At 42.2% G+C, this 17,535-nt stretch overlaps 1 protein-coding gene across 3 annotated transcripts in view; it reads right to left on the reverse strand.

The window, feature by feature from the left end:
- DNER (delta/notch like EGF repeat containing) overlaps window positions 1–17,535 on the reverse strand; it is a 334,821-nt gene that overhangs the window by 9,259 nt on the left and 308,027 nt on the right. For all 3 annotated transcript variants that reach the window (XM_053597823.1, XM_053597822.1, XM_053597824.1), the window contains 2 exons: window positions 10,899–11,012; window positions 3,714–3,845 (listed from right to left, as the gene is read on the reverse strand). In XM_053597823.1, coding sequence (XP_053453798.1) covers window positions 3,714–3,845; window positions 10,899–11,012 — 246 coding nt within the window. The remainder of the gene's footprint in view (window positions 1–3,713; window positions 3,846–10,898; window positions 11,013–17,535) is intronic.

The raw sequence follows: 17,535 nt of genomic DNA on the forward strand, positions 1-17,535 counted from the left end.
GAGCCCAGCACTCCTCAGAGTATAACATCCATTTAGCAGCAACACAGGGCAGCCAGCACGGCTTCTGCTCCAGCTAGGAAGAGTGCTCAGATCTCATCACTATGGAGGAACATCCAAGTTCCCAATGAGTTCTTGGGGGCTCTGCACAAAGTTCATAGAAAAAGATCACACATCACGCAGACTGTATGTGTGCAGTGAGTGAGCGCACTACCACCTGGCCACTACAGCAAAAAAACAACTGCACTGGGCTCTGTGCTCCGCGTCCTGTCCCAGGCCAGACGGCTTGCGTTTCTGACCATCTGCTCCATTTCTCAAAACTCTGTGTTCCAAGCTGTTTGAACTGGGGAGAAAACATTCTCAAATTTTCTCCTAAAATCTCTTACCTCCCACTGCCTGCCCTCTTCTTTAAAGCTAGATTCCACCTGCTGTCTACCTGAAACTTCTCTGCTACAAGTGACTGTGACTGCTTTGCAGGATAATTAGCTTAGTAGCTGGAATGGATCTGAATAAACCCAACACTAGGTCTGAGAGCAAATTTATCAGCACCAGGTGGCTGCAACCACCGTCTCCCAGGCCAGCCGCTATCCTCATAAGTCATTGCTTTGCTGCATCCCGGGAGCCCCGCTGCATGAATCATTTACTCTGTTGGCTCCAGCATGGCATGGGGGAGAATCGTGAACCAGAACGTGCCAGATGGGTTGATCTCATCCGCCCCAGCAGGTGTATGACCAGGAATGCGTGCACTCGGGCTATTCAAGAAAAATGTCACACTTGTGCGTCTGAGGAATCATTTGCATTTTTATTTAAACTAAATTTGTTTGTGGTTTTGTATTTTCTGAAGTGCTTTTGCACTTAACACTTCAGTTGGCCCTAAACAATCACCTTGAATCGGGTAGAGGTTCTAGACTTAGAACAATAGCTCCAGGTGGAATGGTCAGTGGCCAAGCGGAGAATAAAACTAGATCTACCAATGACTTCCACTCTGCCAAAAATAGACTCCGGTTGTTTACATATTTATTCTAAAATACATTGCCCATATCTCATTTTTAATTTACCTAGGTGAACATAGCTAGACTAATTTTCCCACCTATGTGATCCAAAAAGAAAGTGAGGGTGAGGGCGTGAGAGTCTCGTGAAGATGTCACTTGGATAGCTCCACCTGCTGCCTGGAACAAGGAGGGAGGAAGGAATTCAATGACTGCGTTTTCTACAGCACAGGTTAACAGGAGAATCTGAGCAGTCTGTGAGACTGAAAGAAACCTGACAATGCCTGTTCATCTTCAGAAGGGGAATGAAGGGGGGATAAGAAGAGATCGCCTCCTTCACAGGGATGCACTCACTGAGCACACGCACTGAGCACCTGCTGTTACAACTGCCAGGCACGGTGCCGAGTGCCAGGGAAACAGAGAGCAACGTGGGCTCATGGCACTCTAGGTCTTTTGAGGAATACAGGGATCAAATAAATGATCAAGAAATAAATGCACAAGCATAACTGCCGATGTCCTCTGCAGTGCTGCGGAGAAGGACAGGGGATGTCCCACCTAACTGAGCATTCAGGGAGCTTGTACAATAGGACTCCCAGGGAGCTGGACTCTGGGAGTGAGTGGGCACCAGCCAAAGACCAGGAGGAGCAGAGGGAAGACTGCTGCATGCAAACGACCAGCTTAAGCACAGGCCTATGGGAGGAGGGAAGAGCAGCCGAGGGCTGGGAAGAGGACAGCATGGAGGCAGAGTGTGGCCCTGGCAGGGAGGACATGCTGTCAGCAGGGCAGGGCAGCTGCATGGGCCCAAGAAGCAATGATGGGGCCTTGGGTCTTCAGTCCCTTATGTGTTCTAACAGGAGCTTGGCACAGGCAGGCATGGAAACAGTCGGGAATGTGAGTGTTCCAACTTGCACTTCGAAAAGATCCTTCTGGCTGTGTGTGAGGAAAGGATTTGAGGGGCAAGGACCCAAGCCAGTTCAGATGCTTCTGTAGGATGGGGCAAAGGTAGGGGTAGCTAGGCCTGGGGGTGGGGTGGAGAGATGGAAGTGAGTGGTGTGTCAGAAGGAGACTCAACCAGGTTAGATGCGGCAATGAGGGAAGACAGAGGTAGCAGCCAACTCTGAGTTCCCTGGCTCGTGTCGCTGGACGGTCGAGGGCTGTGACTGAGCAAGACAACCAAGTTTGGGTGAAGACCCTGAAGTTTGGCTCTGACCTATTAAACTGAAGGTGCTTTTTAAGACTCCAAGTGATGATGTCACATAGTTATATTTGGTTAATAAGAGCTGACGTGTATGGAGGGTTCAGTATGTTCAGGACTCAGTGTTTTAGGTATTAACTCAATTATTTCTCCTAGAATGCTGTAAGGTAGAAATTGTCATTACCTTATTTTACATAGGAATCAACCAAGACTCTGGGTGGGAAGTCCCTGCCCAGGGTAACCCACATGACAAGTGGGTTTTAGCACCTGGGTTTAAGCTCACACACTTCAATTAGGAAGCAATGCTTTTCAAACTCAGTCTGTGGAAATCAAAGTATTGAGGCTGGACTCACATCAAAAAGCAATTTAGAAAACTACACCAGAGTGTCTCATGTTTATAGAACACTGTATTTTAGTCAAGTTAATGTTAGAGAATGTGGCCTGTATTTGCAAAGAAGCATTTCCCCATACTAGCCACCTCCCACCCCAGACTTGCCCTGAGAATTAGACCACAATGTGCAGCCACAGGCAGTTCTTGGCCCCTATTGAGGGCCTGGTCTCCTAACACTGTGAGAAGAAGTAGCGGCAGTGGACAGGTCAGCCCGAGAAGGAGACAGACAGACAGACAGACAGGCAGGAAGGCAGGGCTGTGTATACTGACTTGCTTCCTTCCCAACTCACAGCAGACAAGTCGTCCTTATCTGCCAAGGGCCAGAGGAGTGAGAGAGAGGGCCCAGGAGGGAGGTCTCGCGAACCTTCCCATGCAAAGCAGTCTGGGATGGGGAGGAAGCATTTCCCCAACCGGCCGGGTTGGATTTCTTCTCCTGTGAATAATCAGGCTGCCCTGCCTAATGTAAACAAGAAGAAAATACAAATACCTTTCAAAGCTGAAATCTTTAAACAGTTTCCAAAACATCTGAAAACTCAATTTCACATTCGTTCTTATTTTTACTTCAACCCTGCTAGATACACTGTTTTGATAGTACAAAATCTTGATTATGACATTTTCAAACTTCTGTTCGTTCACCATCTGAGAACACTTAGCTTTAAGTAGCCCAGAGTGCTTCTCGGCTTTTCTTTTAAGCTCGTCTTCACTGGACTTTTCTCCAGGCAATAGATAGAACCTAGTACAATTAGACACTTGAAGACATAAATGAAAAGTGAATTTACATTGTGTGTGTGTCTGTGTTTTTCTTTTTTGAATTTTCAACACAGGGACTCTATTTTTGATATGATTCTAATGCTTCTCTGTTAAGCACATTTTTGGCTGCATGAGTAGCAGTGAACTCTGGATGACATCTGAGCATTCTCATCCCTGCAGACTCGGGAAAGCAGGCTGCACAACCCAGGGTGCAAGCATACTGAACTGGGTGCTAAGTAAACTAAGGCACGGACAGCTGAGGACGTCCTTCCAGGCCGCTCTGCTTCATCTGCCAGTGACAAGGGGACTTTCTGGTCACAGTCAGCATCTTCCTCTTGCTGAAGAAAAACAAGATGTTGAATACCAGCAGCTGAACTGCAGAAATACTTACGGATCTCACAGTTTGCTCCCACCCAGCCGTGAGGGCAGTGGCAAGAATAACCATTGGGCTGGTCCAGACAGGTGCCGGCATGATGGCAGGGGTTACTGTCACATTCATTTATGTCAATGTCACACTCTTCACCTAGCAAGATAAGGAAAAGCCTCAGTGAAACTGCTGCGCCCAGCGTTCCCATCATTTCTCTGGCAAAACAAAGATCTAAGGCTGGAGTTCATGACCTCCAGCAACTGAGCCCACTCGGCTGTTTGTATTAAGCACAGACCTCTCAGAAAGTTCTAGACAAGAGATTTTTTTTTACTTATGTAAAACTATAAAAGAAAAAAAATAGCACTGGTCAAAAGCATCTCACTTTTAGTCTATTTATCTAGTTATCTTAACCTGATTCCCATGTCTGAATAAACCTTTCCAGGCTGATCAAAAACTTGGGTTTCTGATTTTAGTGAAGAAGTCAGCTGACTCTTGTTTATTTTTCTGAAACTCCAGAAAGCTGGAAAGTCATAGTGTAGGATTACTCTGTAGCCAAGTGCTTGCGTGTGTGAGACTGGACATTTGACTCTCTTCTGGATAGCTCTCGGTCATAGCTGTGTGCCTAGACTGAGTCAATTATGAAAATGTATTCCATTTTCCCAAATTCTTGGGATATTTTTCTGCTTGGGGAATGGGGGGGAAATGGACCAGAAATGTTCACAAAGGACATCAGGAGAAAAGTTGTGAATTTCAGAGTTCGCCTAGATCTGACCTACCCTCCCCTGGGGAATGGTGACCTGAGGTAAGCTCACATATCCTCCAGTCTGTCCTCTCATAAGGAAGAATGTGACCCTGAACTCTTTTCCCTGTCTAGACCCAGCATTTCAGGGCATCTTAGCCTGCTTCGAAGATACAAAACAGAACAAAGGGCTGATGTCACTGTGATTCAAAAACCAGCTTACAGGAAATCAGGTGTTAACAAAAGTTACGTGGACAAAGCCACCTTCCATTTTCAAGCCATCACTGTCAGTACAATACGGGTGTGCTTCGTAAATGTATAGGCAGGAGGAGAAACAGGAACTTCAAATTGAGGCATTCTCTCTCAGTGATTTGAAAATGAGAAAAAGAAATTTTCAAAGTAAGCTTCCTTTTGTTTAAATGTAGAATGTTATGAAAAAATAAAACTGCTATAATTGCTATAGTCACAGGCTAGGGCAGAGGAGCAAAATCAAGTATTTTGTCTGGTTTTGCAAGGCAGTATTTCTTTCAGTGGGTACTCAGGTAATTACTTCCGGGCTTACATAATCAGGATTAAATTGCTTTTCTCTCTGCTATTGGTTTACAATACATATTTATAAAACCATTGTTTTTCTCTCTCAAATCATTTTAGGGGAAGCATCTCACACTAAGCTATTTCACATCTATTTCATTTCACACTTTCTGTACCTGGCATTTGACTATCTTATTGTTGAAGTAAAATCAGTTGAACAAAACAGGTACAACTTTTAGGTCCTACTAGGTTGACTGCCATTCAATCGTGTCTACGTGAATTCGTTTCCTATAATAAATACAGTCATTTACGTCCTAGAAAAGGCATGAAGTGGATTGCCTCTCACTATCATATTCCAAAGACTGTCTTTCTATTAATGGGACAATCGCTCTGAGTGGAAAAGGGCATAGACTAAACTATTACACATGGCATCATATGACGGACTAGAGGAAGAAACATACAAATAGTAACGTGCCAAGAAACTTTAAAAGGATGAAATCAAAGCCCTTGACAAATACTTACATCAGTGCTACTTTCCAACCATTTAGGAAGACAAGCTTAATTAAGGTATTTACTAAATAATAGCTTCCTTTAGCGGCAATCTGAGCCCTGCAAATTCTGACATGATATGCCCTATTACCTTTGCAGCAATAGCTATAGCAATGGCCTGATTTTCCCTACCTCTACAGTCTAACAAGACTCAAGGCCACATTCCACTCCGTGAAGTCCAATGTCACAACCATCTAAGTCCCTAAACTCTGTACAGTCCAGAGCTGTCAGCCCCAGTCCATTCAGGCCTGCTGTGGTCCAGAGCTTCTCCAAGGAGGTGAATACTAAACTCAGAGTCCAGAGCAGCCCTACAGCACATATTGTATCTTAGATCACTAAAGGGCTCTAATATACAAGCAAGAGAAACCTAACATCCTTGGAGTTGTCTTTTCTTTGGACCCACTAGATTGAAAGGAATTAGTAAAGAATGGTCAGGAAAGAAAATAAGATAAATTCTCTTTGTAGACATTCATCAAATGCAGTATTGAAGATACACGATCCTAAGACCTGAGGCCTAGAGAGAGTACCAAACCTATCCTGCTCTGAATTTCATCACCACAATGTTCTCAGAGCTGCCCTGGGAATTAAATGGCATAAATTAATGATATAAACTCCATGCCACTCAGGGCCCAATTAGCTGGCAGCTATTTCTAGAGCATATGTGCACTCTGGCAGACCCCGTTGTGTCGCACAGTTCCCAGACCCCCTTAGATTGACTCTAATGGCTTATTTTATAGACCATCAGTCCCACATATCTAGTTGAACCAGTTACTCCTCAACTGGCTCTCTGTTTAAGGCCTTCATTGCATCCCAAGCTTCCTGGAAGTAGGAATATGGGGTGACTCTAAAGATGGAGCCATTCAAGGGAATGTTCAAGCAAAAAGCTCCCAAGGATGACGACTGTTCTTTGCCTTATAGTGATCCTACTTTTTGTCATCAGTCTTACACAAAGCGTTTGAATATTTATTACAGATTATGGAAAACAAATCTGGCTTAATTTATGTTTGCCCACATCAAGAACACTATGTTTTTATTTGCATTTCAACACCTCAACATTCCATTTCCAATCAATATGCATTTTAGCTTAATTTATTAGAAGAGTTTTTAGTATACAGTATTATCTTTATTTACTACTAGCTACTTAATAAATCTTTAAGCTTTTGCTGACCTGAGCCCCTTTTTAGGTGACTTGCTTACTCTTTTCTTATTTGAGTTAGAAAAGATAATCAATTATTCTTAAATCACTGTAGTATAGTTCTTAAATAATATTGTGGAGAAATGAAATTTCTACTTCACTAAGGGTCTTAATTTTAAATCTTATAATTTTTTTTCAATCTACTACTTTCTAAGAGGCAATACTTGCAGTAAGTATCACATTTGGTAGTACTTATGCACATTTACAAGCATATTGATTAATTCTTTATGGTTTTCTCAGAATCACTGGGAAATGGAAAAAGGCAAAAAAGTTCAGAGTCACTGCTGTTAGTAAATCCTAGAGTCCACACTGAAAGTACTGATGACAATCAAAATAAACTGAACATCTGGTATCATAAATATGTGCCTCTTATATGAGCAGCACTGATTAGACGCTTTAACTACTTCATACTTCACAAAGATTTTATTCCAGAGGAAGTGAGTCTAAAAAATTGTTTGGAACTTTTTCTATCATGATAGAGTCACTGGAACCTGTCTTGCCCTCCCACTCTAAACAACTAGACAACTGGATAAAAAATATGGGAAAAAAACTCCCACTTTTAAGACATTAGACAACAGCATTTCAGCTAAGTGACCAAGGTCCACGTCAATTATTATAAATAACATTGACAGTATACAGCCTTGCTGTGATGTGCTAGGATTAGAAGATGGACAAAAGACAGGAAGAGACATTTCACCCAAGAGGATCTGCGGGTGTGAAATAAGCGCATGGAAAGACGCTGAGCGTCATTTATCACTAGGGAAATTCGAATGGAAACCACGATGACCTATCACTATCCACCTGTTGGCTAAAGTAAAAAATAGTGACAACACCAAATGCTGGCAAGGATGTAGACAAAAGGAACTCCTCATATGCTGTCGGTGGGAATGTAAAATGCTAAGGGCACTCTGGAAACACTTTGGCAGTTTTGTAAAATTAAACATGCAAATACCATGTGACCCAGAAACTGAATTATTGGGCAAGTGTCTCAGAAAAAATGAAAACATATGTTTAAATCTACTTCAGCGAGTCCTACTGCCTCCTGTGGTCAGGGTGAGTACTATGAAGAAATGCCCAGGGCTGCGCTTACTGGCTGCATGTCTGTGGGTGCCGTGGGGTTGGGGGTCTGGCCGAGGGGAACAGGAGGCAGGAGACGGAGGGAAGGAACAGGAATGAGAAGAGCCCGCCCTGGCGTGGTCAGGTGCACAGCAGGCAGAGGGGCTCAGGACGAGGTCGCAAAGGCTCGATGGGCCCAGACCCTCAGGTCTTCAAGATCAAGTGAAGGACCTTGACCTTTTTCTTAATAACAATGAAACACCAGTAGACGATTTTAGGGAGGGAGTGACGAGATTAGACAATCATTACATAAGGTCTCTGCGGTGCGGAAAATGGCTCAGGGGTCAGGGAGAACAGGTGTGAGACCAATTGGAAGGAGTTGCTCTAGTGATGGGGGGAGGCGAAGGCAGCCTGGTGCTGATACTGCAGATAAGTGAGAGGACAGAAGCGGTTTGTAGGAGCTCTTGGTAGTTGGAGGAAGAGGAGGGTATCAAGGGGATTCCCCGGTTTTTGCCCAGAACAACTTGGGGTGGTAATGATACCATTTATTTGGTGAGCTCACAAATACGTAAGGAAAGGAGAAGACGAGCTCTAAGTTTGAGGTACCTCTGAGACATCCAAGGCTGTATTGCTGAGTGGGCAACTAGAGATTTGCCAAATATTCTGGAGAAGATACAACATGTTCTCTCCCATAAGACACCAAAGTAAATTTCAAATGGATTAAAGATTTAAATGTACAAAATTAACTCATACATGACTAGAATAATATAGGAGAATATTTCTAAAATCTTGATACACAGAATCTTCCTAGCATGAATAAGAAGAAAAGAAACCAAAAGAAAATATTCACATGTAATCATGTAAAACGAAATTGTGATGTATGGAAAACAAAATACCTTACACACATTTAAAAGGCAAATAACATGTAAAAAAAATTATTTGCAGCCTACGGCAAATAAGATGCAATATACTTCATATAAAAGGCTATTTCAAATCAAGCAGAATAAAGATCGGCACGAACGGTCTGATAGAAAAGTGGACAGAGAGTAGAAACAGGGAGTTTGGGAAAGGAGAAACACAGGTAACCAGAAGCACATTTAAAATGGCTTCAACCTCACTAGAAAGCAATGAAACTAACAAATTAAAACAACGCTGGCCTGGTGTTTCTGACCATCAGAATGGCTATTCTCAGGATTTGTATCAAGATGAGGTGATAAATGCTGTTGTGTACTCTTGGTAAGAGTGAAAACTGCTACCATTTTTTTTTTCTTGGAGAGTAATATGGAAATAAGTATATATTCTCCTGGGTCCTGGGATACTATTTCTGAGAATTTATACCAAAAAAAGGAAAAAAGTAACACAAAGATGTATAGACAAGAATATTCCTTGCAATGTTGTTTATAACAGGGAAAAGTTTTCAACTGCCCAAAAGTTGAATTGTGGATTGATTCTAAAAAGTCATGATATTTCATACAGTAGACTACAGGACAGCCAGCAAAAATGATACACAAGAAATATATTCCTTGGTATGAAAAAACATTTATGAGATACACATATTTTTAAGTGAAAAGTGGGTTATAAAATACTCTGAGAAGTATGATTCCTTTTATGTTCAAATCTATATGCACACATACTATACACTCAATACTGTACACACACCAACCTGCAGGAAAATCCCTAAAAACATATCAAAATGTGAATAATAGTGATCTAAAAGGGCAGTATTATGCGGTCAGTTTTTCCTCTGTAGTCCCATATTTTCTCATTTTTCTTCCATGCTTTTTATTACTCACAGGATAAAAATGTCTAAAAAAAAAAACCAGGATGCCTCCTCAATATTATTTTTTGCCTTCACTGATGAATATTAACGTCTGTGTGTGTTTATAAGTCATTCAGTAAAACAAAACCATCTGCGAATCATTTTTCTGGAGTGAGCCCACTTCTCAGTCCCAGGAAAACCCAAAAGGAAAACACAGGATGTGACATTCATAGATAGAAGAGAGATCACAAGCTGTTTCTCCCACATCTTGGCTGTTGGCAGCTTCCCTAGAAGCACAAATGAGGCTGCCCTGGGATGGATTGGGGACCCAGGCTCTGTGAAATTCTGCAAAATTTGGGAGGTGACCATAGTGGCTGAGCAGGGGGTAGGGGAGCAAGGTGCTCTCTAGCCAATGAAAACACATGGTTTTTCCGTGGCTTAAGTGCCCACCTCCCTCAGAAGCACCTGAGATGTCAGCCTCTCCCAACTTCCCAAGCAGAATGACCCTTATGCTTTTGTTGATTGAGCAAAGTTCTAAAACACATAGACTTTATCCTACTCTTGTAATTTCAGGATTCCTGGGTTCTGATAGAAAGGGGTGGAACGTTTTCTCGTTTTCTAGTCTGGTGGTTCAGAGTTCCTTTGGAGAATCTAACGAAAATTTGAGAGGCTCCCCTCAGCACATACACATCCATAGAACATTTCACAGCTATTTTTGGAGATTTCACAAACTCCCTGAAGCTCACACGGAGGTAACTGAGAAGAAAGACTCCAAGTTAGGCTGGACCCTCCCTTAGAAGTGAGTCCTCATACCCAGTGGCCACCAAGGCACCTGGGGAAGCCGCCTGCCCACCCGGCTCTCCCCAACCTGCTGCTCTGGGGTCTCTGAACCACCAATTACCACAGACCCTGGGCCTGGAGCAGCTCTCCCTTACTTCCTACCTCCAATCTTCTTCATTTTTTAAAATCCTGCCGCTTTTATATCTTTTAGTAAAAATGAATGTGGTAGCTGAAAACAGTTTCTCTAGAAGGCACACTGGTCTTTCTTTCCCCCTCTGGCCTTTCCTTAGCACGTTTACCCTTTCTCGGGTGTTCCTGTAGCGGCTCATTCCCCACGTTCCAGGGGCACAGCCCTGGAAACACACAGGGCAGCGACAGTGCCAGCAAGTCTGCGCGCTGAGCGCTGGTTGCAGGACGGCCTCCTTAATGACAGCACGGTCAATTGTTTTCATCCAAGAAATGCCTCATTACACTTTGCAACGGTATTTGTGTTTTGCAATACTTGCTTCGTGGATGATTTAGGGTTGTTTTTTTTTTTTTAACATCTGCAATCTCAGAGATGCTGTGGTAAATGTGAAAACTCAGCCACACATCACTTGCCTATAAACCCGGGCGCACAGACGCACGTGCCATTCTGGCCCTCGCTGTCACAGGTGGCTCCGTTCAGACAGCTGACGTTGGCACAGGGATCCTTGTACAACTCACAGTGTGTTCCTGTAGAGAAACAGGCAAAACAGGGTGACTCATCAAGCAATCGCCAGCTCCCATGGCCTTTAAAAGCAAAGTGTTTGAACAGCCTGGGCTGACGCAGGAGGCGGCTCCTGGCGTGTGTGTGTTTGTGTGTGTGTGTGTGTGTGTGTGTGCGTGTGTGCGTGGACCTGCGCCCACTCGTGACTGAAGACTGTTATTAAAAACACATCATATGAGAAAATAGCAAATCCAATCCCTGCCCATAGGTCCCACCATGTATCTGTACTTTCTCTGACTACATGTTGCAAAGCCTGGGGAGCAAAAAGTTAAAAGCCTGAAAGATGGAATTAATCAATAACATGTTTTCTAAGACTCCAAAAGAAACAGAAAACAGCTAGGTGGCCTTCCTAAACCATCAGAATAATTGATACCAGCATCCTTAAGGTGAAGATTTAGAATCAGATATTTCAAGGAGTCCCAACTCCCCTGCAGGGCAGAGGGGGAGCACTCCTCATGTAGAATTTATTCTCAAAACACAATCGGTTCACCACTACAAAGCTGCTGAGCCCAGAACGTGCTCCAGACCCTCGCTCTGTGCATTAGGTCGAATTTATTCCTCACAATGGTGCTGTGGAACAAATACCCTATTCTTCCATTTCACAGGCTAGGAAACTGAGGAAAGAATCCACAATTCCAAGGCAAAATCACAAGAGGAGCTAGAATTTGAACCTGCTAGAATTCTGAACCCAGAGTCTACGTTTTCTAGTTTGCTGAGAGTGAGCTCAGACTGGCTGTGGAAATACACAGACTTCTCTGTACTTAACTTAGAAGGAGCATTTTAAATTCTGTCGAGTAGGGCAGTACCTGTGGCTCAGTGAGTAGGGCGCAGGCCCCATATACCAAGGGTGGCGGGTTCGAACTCGGCCCTGGCCAAACTGCAACAAAAAATAGCCAGGCGTTGTGGCGGGCGCCTATAGTCCCAGCTACTTGGAAGGCTGAGGCAAGAGAATCGCCTAAGCCAAAGAGCTGGAGGTTGGTGTGAGCTGTGACGCCACAGCACTCTACCGAGGGCAACAGACTCTGTGTCTAAAAATAATAATAATAATAAATAAAAATAAAATAAAATTCTGTAGAGTAAAAACAGGAAGTTTCCCATTTGTGTGTGTGTGTTTAAAAGTACATATGTATGTGTGTATGCAAATACTTGAAGTAGGAGTGAATTACTTTCAGGAGAATAGATCATCAGGCTTTTTTATGAGTATATATTATTTTATAATTTTATAAAAACCTTTGTAAATCCAACGCTATTTGAAAGGTGGAATACCTACCAGGGTACACCAGGGTCCTGAGATGGAAGGCTGGGTCGGTGTCTCTCCCCATCCCCTTTCCCCAATACCAACCTTTAGAGAGGAAGATAAACTACATTTCATCCTGAATAAAAATGTATGCAATGTTATATCCACCCTTCCCAAGGGCCTGAAGAAAAATAATCATAAAGCAAATGGTAACTAAATGGTATTCAACTTAATTCTCTCTCCAGTTCATTTCTTAGTTCATTTTGTGCAAGGGACCATCACACCAATGACTCATCATTTAGGCTTTGAAATTATCCTTGCTGGTTTTTCTCTCGTTTATTTCTCAATGCCTTAAGAAATAGGGCTCGGGAAGGAGGAAAGGAAGAGAAAACAGAAACAGAACTCCTTACCTATATTCACTTCAATGACTTAATTAACCCAGGCAAGCCGTTTTAGAAGGAATGGCCTTTCATTCTTTTTTATCTTTTGCCCCTCAGACCCAAGCCATCAACAACATTCTGCCCGATATTTTTCGGAAGTGTCTTGCAAATATCTGCCTTGATTTTTCTCCTGAGACCACTACGGTGTGGCCTGGCTCCTGGTGGGAGATGACTCCTGGCACCATCCTACCATTCCCCACAAATCCAGCATGCATGTTAATACAAAAGATCAAAGTAATTTAAAGACTGGCATAAATCTGGTCATTCTCCTTCCTCTTCTCCCAGAAGCCTCTGTTCTTTTTTTCTCACGGATTCCCAATATTTATCATGAAACAAATTTTCACATATGTACAAGTTCCCACTGGGCTAATCAATGGGCGTCAGGTGACATGGGAAATCCAGCCACCTCCTAAGTTCATAGATGTCTGAAGCCTAAAAAACATTTCCATTAGACATAAAGTAAAAGGAATCAAATGATCTCCACTGGGTTTCCAGGGATTCAGTAGCCAGCAGCTAATACATTGGCACACAAATTACTGTTTGTTTGTTTTATTTTCCTTGGTTGAAAGCAGGAACATTTTTTTCAATCAAGTCTGAAAAGCAAATTCTAGGCTAAATATGTCAGCGTCTTAACCTTAAAGTCTTCAATAAACTAGATTGATGGAAATACCCAAGATTATAAGCCATTTCGGTCTTTTGGGAGTTTGGGTTTGGGGGAGTAGGGGTCGGCAACAACCATACCCTGTGTTACTTCTCTTTTTCCAATGATATGACATTTGGTCACGTGAGCATCCATTAAGTCTTTGGCAATGAGACTGGACAAAATATGGATGATAACACAACTACTATGAGTAAGATGGGGTAAAACTCCCCGTAAACAGGGTGGTTACTCACGTTTCTATACTCTAAACCTTACTAATCCCTATAGAAAAAGTTTATATTTGTCATAAAAACTCTGGGCCAGAAGCTTTAAATACAGAGGATAGAGAGCCATGGATACTACCAGTTTGCCGGAAGGCCTCCATTCAATCCCTCCTCCTGTGGCCGCTGGGGCCCACTTTCCCGCCATCCTCACTGCTCCCCAGGAACTCTGAGTCTTGGGCTGTTTTGCCGACAAGTACACCTTGTTCTATCCTCTCCCTCTACCTGGTGTTTACTTGGCATGTTTTAATTTATCTGTCCAGTCTCTGTTCAAATACCTTGTCTCTGGAAAGCTACACCCTGAGTCTCCCATGACAGACCACAGTCTTCCACTGACGTGGGTGGAGAGCATGCTGGGATCATTCATATTGTTGCAGATTTTACTGTACCCAATTGTAATTTATCTGCTGTCCTGTCTGATCTCCGCGCCCTCCCCCCCCCGCCACACACACAAATCTCTGAGGTCCTATAGAGCAGAGGCCATATCTTAACATGTAGAAGAAATTATGGGTATATTACCAGAACCCTGTCCTTTCAGGAGGAGCGACAGCCAGTGTACTTTGGCTGACACACAGGTGAGATTGCCAGAGGAGAGAGAAGTCGTTCCAAATCCCAAGTATGCCTCAAAAACACCCTCTTTTGTCAGGGAAAACCGGGTCTACACTCAAACTAAGTCTGTGCGGTGACACATGCACCAGCCACTGGCAGAGGACGTAACACGCACTGTTACGAAACTTATGTTTAGTCTCAAGCAAAAATAAACTGTAATTGAGTCAAAACTAATAAAAATTCATACTTTTCGTATTAAGGGGACAGAAAAGCAAGGTTTCTGAAAAAAATCTCTCTTCCAACAGGGCTCTTTACAGAAGTTAATTTTAGCATTGAAATGAGGCAGTGCACCAATTATAAATCTTGTTATCATCATGGAGGTGGTCGCAATGAATATAGGAAAAGCATTATTTTATCACTAGGAAAAGTAAGCCAGGTAAAGAAAATTAATGGGAATTGTTTTTTATACCTAATATTTACTTTAAGATATCATCTTATTTTATTCAAACTTTACTTCTTCCATGAAAACTGTCCCAGTATTTCAGCCTACTCAGGGCTCAACATTTGCTAAACCACTTCAGAATTACTACTGACATGTCAACTTCAGCCTCATTATTCCTTGTGTGTGTTAGATAGACTCAGTCTACACTCCTGGTAAAATAATAGGTTGAAGAAGGAAGGATTTATTCATTTTTGTATCTACTATAGTATTTGAGAAGGGGTAGGCTTACAAATTAACTAGAAATTCTTGTTCACTGGTTAAGCACGATCTAGCAAAAGAAATACTTTTACCCAACGCAGGAAGAGGTTGGTCTCACCCTTTCAATTAAAATCTCTGTAGCCTTCAAAAATAAACATCTAAGTACAAAGGGAGCAAATCTATAATCCAGTGATCTCATTTCTGAGACGTCGCAAAAATAAATCCAGAAAGTATGAAAATTATATAAATAAAGGTGTTCATTCCAGGATTATTTATAGTGCCCCACATCAGATACAACAACAAGGCAATAGATAAATGTTCCCTTGTGGGAACCTTGCAGAACTATTTAAAATAAAACTAGTAAGACTTTCTAGCAATGCATAAATCAAACATAGTATCAGGTTAAGTGCATGTACAAAAACATAAAATTACAGAATTATACTCAATTATACTCAATTATAACTGTAAAAGCATGGATATTAAAAAAAAGAATAGAAAATTATTATGGCTTTTGTGTTATGCTATAAAACCATAAGCGATTTTGAATTTTCTCTTTTGCTACATTTTTGTTATTTAGTTATTGTTATTTTTGTTATTTAGTTATTGTTATTTTCATAACTAAAAATTGAATTTTTTCTAAATTTTATCAGCAAACATTTCAAATGAGTATATCATGTATCATTTAATTTGTTTTGCTAGAAATAAAAATCAATACTTGTATGATATAGGGCTGTATTTTGACTTTTTTGGCAATGTGAGGTTATGCCTAAAGTCTTATAAGCTCCGTTCAACTAGCTCTGAACTCGTTTCAAAGGGTTATATCAGAATTTTCACGTGTCTGAAGGAAGGTTATACTGAGGTCCTCCAGACATTTTGTTTTCTCACAATTTCATAATCTACAGTGGAGACCTACATCCTAGGGAAATGTCTGCATTTAATTCATGAGTTAAACAGTTGTTTTTAATTCATGTAAAGATAACTATGGAGTATCTGTTTTGTTCAAGCCAACATATTACAGTGAATTAAGAGAGAAAAAGAACCTATACAGTCACTACCTTTCAGGAGATTATAACTTGGTCCAAGAAAGAGGAAAGTCTAGAGGCAGAAAGAATTGAATACAAGGTGATACATAATCATCATAGAAAACACTGGGAGAGTCAGAGTCACCTCCCTGTGAAGATCAACACTTCACTCCCACCAGAGTCAGCCACAGGAGCAGATAAGGGCAAAGGAGGGGTGGTTGAGCATGGGCTCAAGAATGAGCCTCTTCCTCCCCAGGGACCAACATCATTCCTGGTATCCTGGGAACAAGGACTCGGTCAGAGCAGGCAGACAGGAGCCCGGGGGAAGGAAGGGATCTGCAAAAGACAAAGTAGGGTGATTTTCAGGAGGCTCCCAGAGATCAATGGGGCAAAGGGGCAGGAATGCCAAGACACAGGTGGAAGGAAGGTGTTGTAGATTCACCAACAACTGTTCCCTTAGCTCACCACGGGTTTTCCTGAAATCCATTTCCCTGGAACAGCATGGACAAAAGCCCAGAAGAAGAGTTGTTAAGGGAAGAACAAAAATTTAGGAAATAAAGGTGCTGTCTGTTCCAATTCTCAGGTTGATTAAAAAGGGGGGAGGGAGTTGGAGAAAGGGACTTGCAGTAAATAAAGAAGGACTTCAAGTCAAAAAAGAGGGCTTTCGTAAAGCAAGCAAACAGCCCTCAGAATGGGAGAAGATATTTGCAGGTTATGTCTCCGATAAAGGTTTAATAACCAGAATCCACAGAGAACTCAAACGCATTAGCAAGAATAGAACAAGGGATCCCATCGCAGGCTGGGCGAGGGATTTGAAGAGAAACTTCTCTGAAGAAGACAGGCGTGCAGCCTTCAGACATATGAAAAAATGCTCATCATCTTTAATCATCAGAGAAATGCAAATCAAAACTACTTTGAGATATCATCTAACTCTAGTGAGACTAGCCTATATCACAAAATCCCAAGACCAGAGATGTTGGCGCGGATGTGGAGAAAAGGGAACACTTTTGCACTGCTGGTGGGAATGCAAATTAATACATTCCTTTTGGAAAGAGATATGGAGAACACTCAGAGATCTAAAAATAGATCTGCCATTCAATCCTGTAATCCCTCTACTGGGCATACACCCAGAAGACCAAAAATCACATCATAACAAAGATATTTGTACCAGAATGTTTATTGCAGCCCAATTCATAATTGCTAAGTCATGGAAGAAGCCCAAGTGCCCATCGATCCACGAATGGATTAATAAGTTGTGGTATATGTACACCATGGAATATTATGCAGCCTTAAAGAAAGATGGAGACTTTACCTCTTTCATGTTTACATGGATGGAGCTGGAACATATTCTTCTTAGTAAAGTATCTCAAGAATGGAAGAAAAAGTACCCAATGTACTCAGACCTACTATGAGACTAATTTAGGGTTTTCACATGAAAGCTATAACCCAGTTACAACCTGAGAATAGGGGGAAGGGGGAAAGGGAGGGGAGGGACGGGCGAGGTGGGTAGAGGGAAGGGGATTGGTGGGATTACACCAGGGGTGCATCTTACAAGGGTATATGTGAAACTTGGTAAATGGTCTGTGAAGTTAGTGAATGATGCCCTATGATCATATCAAT

This window comes from Nycticebus coucang, chromosome 7 (genome assembly GCF_027406575.1).
Source record: "Nycticebus coucang isolate mNycCou1 chromosome 7, mNycCou1.pri, whole genome shotgun sequence".
NCBI classification, from domain to species: Eukaryota; Metazoa; Chordata; class Mammalia; order Primates; family Lorisidae; genus Nycticebus; species Nycticebus coucang.